The 2731-nt window shown below is 50.9% G+C and overlaps 1 protein-coding gene across 4 annotated transcripts in view; it reads left to right on the forward strand.

The window, feature by feature from the left end:
- Nucleotides 1–587: 587 nt before the first annotated feature.
- The window catches only part of Fdps (farnesyl diphosphate synthase), a 14265-nt gene continuing 12121 nt past the window's right edge, over nt 588–2731 (forward strand). Inside the window, exons 1-2 of one of the 4 annotated variants that reach the window (XM_013015241.1) lie at nt 588–698; nt 1778–1940. In XM_013015241.1, coding sequence (XP_012870695.1) covers nt 1800–1940 — 141 coding nt within the window. In that variant the 5' untranslated portion in view covers nt 588–698; nt 1778–1799. Of the gene's footprint in view, nt 699–1488; nt 1701–1777; nt 1941–2731 lie in introns of those variants that run through there. The other 3 variants (XM_013015243.1, XM_013015240.1, XM_013015239.1) reach the window with 3 other exon arrangements.

Here is a 2731-nt window from a genome sequence, read left to right on the forward strand (position 1 = left end):
TGGTCTGGCTACGTGAGTCGTGATCCTCAGATCTCAGCCTCCTTAGTAGCTAGGATTACTGCGTGAGTTACTTGTGCCCGGCTAAATTTCGTTTTTGAGATAAGGTCTAACTTTGCCCTGGCTGGTCTAGAACTCGAGATTTTCCTACCTCCGTCTTCAGAGTGGTGGGAAGTACATCGCCACACTCCACATAGGATTAGATATATTAAATGTTTGCCTGAGTTAGGACTTGTAAGTGGCAAAGCTGATTCTACTAACATAACCTTTGGCTGTACAGGAAAGCATAGAGTCAAGGCCACAGCCGTGGGCTAGAGTGGCAGAATTACCAACCTGGTTCGACTGTAGCAACCTCCCAGCGGCCCAACACCCTCCCCGGCACGGTCGCGCGGCTTCTGGGGAGCGGCGGGGGCGGGGAGACGATTCTTCGGTTCGCAGCCTTTCATTGGTCATCCGTCACAGGGCCCATGCTCACACGAGGGAAATCAGCCAATCAGTGACGCCCTGCCTACCGCGCAATATCACGTTGTCGCTGTCCCTCCTGTGGCATGCTGGGAGTTGTAGTCTATTGTTCTGTCTCTACTCACAGAGAAAGATGGAACAGAACTACTAGGCCCAGATTGCTGAGCGCGGAGCGTGTTCTGCTTTTAGGTGTACCCCGCCAACAATCTGGACCAGCAAGACCCTGCATCCCGGAACAGGTGAGAAAGACTGCGCGCTGGGACTGGAGGTTGAGGTTCGGAATCGGGCCTTACCTCTAGGGGTACTGTAAGGTAGCCCAGCCTGTTGTGTCAGAGTTTTCCGTCGGGGGAGTGGGGCGGTCGGGCCCAACTAAGTGGCCGTTAATGTTTTTGGACACTTCCAAACTTCACCCTTGTACTTTTCCAAAGTCCCCAATATGCTTAGCTCCCACGTTACTCCTGCTGCGAGGACCGCCCCGTGCCCCTCCTCCCCCCCATCCTCCAAGTTATTCTTAGCAGAACACTTGCAAAATCTCAGCGCTTCTGTAAAGACTCAGGATGTCCAGTCCTGGTGCTGCAGACTACATGTCCAGATCGCTCGTGGGCTTTAGTCCCAGTTCTCTGAGGCGAACTTCAGACCCAGGCCAGCCTCTCCACCTCCTACCAGGGGAGGCCTGCGTGCTAGATTGGCTCTCCTTCTGCTCAGCTGCCTTCTGAACCTCCAAGGCCTCAGATTAACGTCTGCATGATGGATTGCTTTAAAAAGGGTCCTTCCAGCCCCTAGTGCTGAGGTGCTTTGCTCTGTATCTCCCCAAACTTTGTGCACACAGACTTGAAGACATAAGGAATTCAGTTTTAACTGCTTCACTTTAAGATCTGTTGGGTGTCAGTAACCCAAATATTCGTTTAGTTCTCTTCATGGGAACTACTTACAAGCTTCATCCACCACAGGGTAGGGCATTCTGGATCAAGTTGGGAGGTGGGTTTTGGTATGATAAGGGGAGCTGCCACCATGCATCCTTTGGTACTTGCCCCTGCAGGGAGTGCTTGATGCCCCCTCCCTATGCCCCTGTCCCGTTGGCTGAGATCTGTGGGGGTCTTCTTGCTGCCAGCCCCCTGCTGGGTACCCCAGGAGAGATGGCTATGTTCCCTACGGAGGCCTTCTCTGGTGCATTGGTACCCAGCCCTGGGGTCCTGGCATGGTGCCCGCTGCTGGTGCCAAGTGTGGACAAATGAGCTTCGGTGAGTGTGGTTGAGGTGAGGGGCCTTGGGGAGGGAAATGTGGGATCAGCCTTTTCATTTGTCTTTCCATTCCTCAGAACATTTTGCTCCTCTCTCAGAATGAATGGAGACCAGAAATCTAATGCTTATGCCCAAGAGAAGCAGGATTTCATCCAGCACTTCTCCCAGATCGTCAAGGTGCTGACTGAGGATGAGATAGGGCACCCAGAGACAGGAGATGCCATTGCCCGGCTGAAGGAGGTAAGAGACTCATGACTTGAGGAAGCCAGTCCTTTTCATTTTGCACAGGTGTGCAATTGAGCTGTGGCTTTGTGGCAACTTTTAACAGGTGAAGACTTTCACTATGTACTTATTCAGCCCATCAACTTGACTTCAGCTCTGTAGAGAGTGGACCATCCAAACTGTTTTGCATGGGAGTGGAGGTCTTGAACCTGGCAAATCTTTTGGTTTTGTATCATTGTAAAATACTACTTTGGCAGGCAAACATCAGAGAAGGAAGTCCAAGATTGTCTTCTTGAGCCCTAAGGAAAAGTTGTTGTTGTTTTTAGCTGTAATGTCACTTCTGGTTTTCTGGGGGTTAATTAGTCTCACAGACTCTTCTGCAGCTGGCTTTGAACCATGATCCTAAGATCGCAGCCTCCTGAGTAGCTAGGATTACAGGTATGAGCCACTGATGCCTGGCTAGAAAGAATTTTTATAGCTAGGTATATATATGGTGACACATTCTGTAAATTCAGAACTCAAGAGGCTGAGGCAAAAAGATCATGAGTTTGAGGCCAGCCTGGGTTACATAGCAAGACCTGGTTTTGTTGTTTTTGTTTAAAAACAACAACAACGCCGGGCGCTGATTGCTCACGCCTGTAATCCTAGCTACTCAGGAGGCTGAGATCTGAGGATCATGGTTCAAAGCCAGTCCGGGCAGGAGAGACCATGAGACTCCTAACTCCAATAAACCACCAGAAAACCGGAAGTGGCGCTGTAGCTCAAGTGGTAGAGCGCTCACCTTGAGCTGAAGAGCTGAGGGACAGCGC

This window comes from Dipodomys ordii, unplaced genomic scaffold, assembly GCF_000151885.1.
Source record: "Dipodomys ordii isolate 6190 unplaced genomic scaffold, Dord_2.0 Scaffold26, whole genome shotgun sequence".
Lineage (NCBI taxonomy): Eukaryota > Metazoa > Chordata > Mammalia > Rodentia > Heteromyidae > Dipodomys > Dipodomys ordii.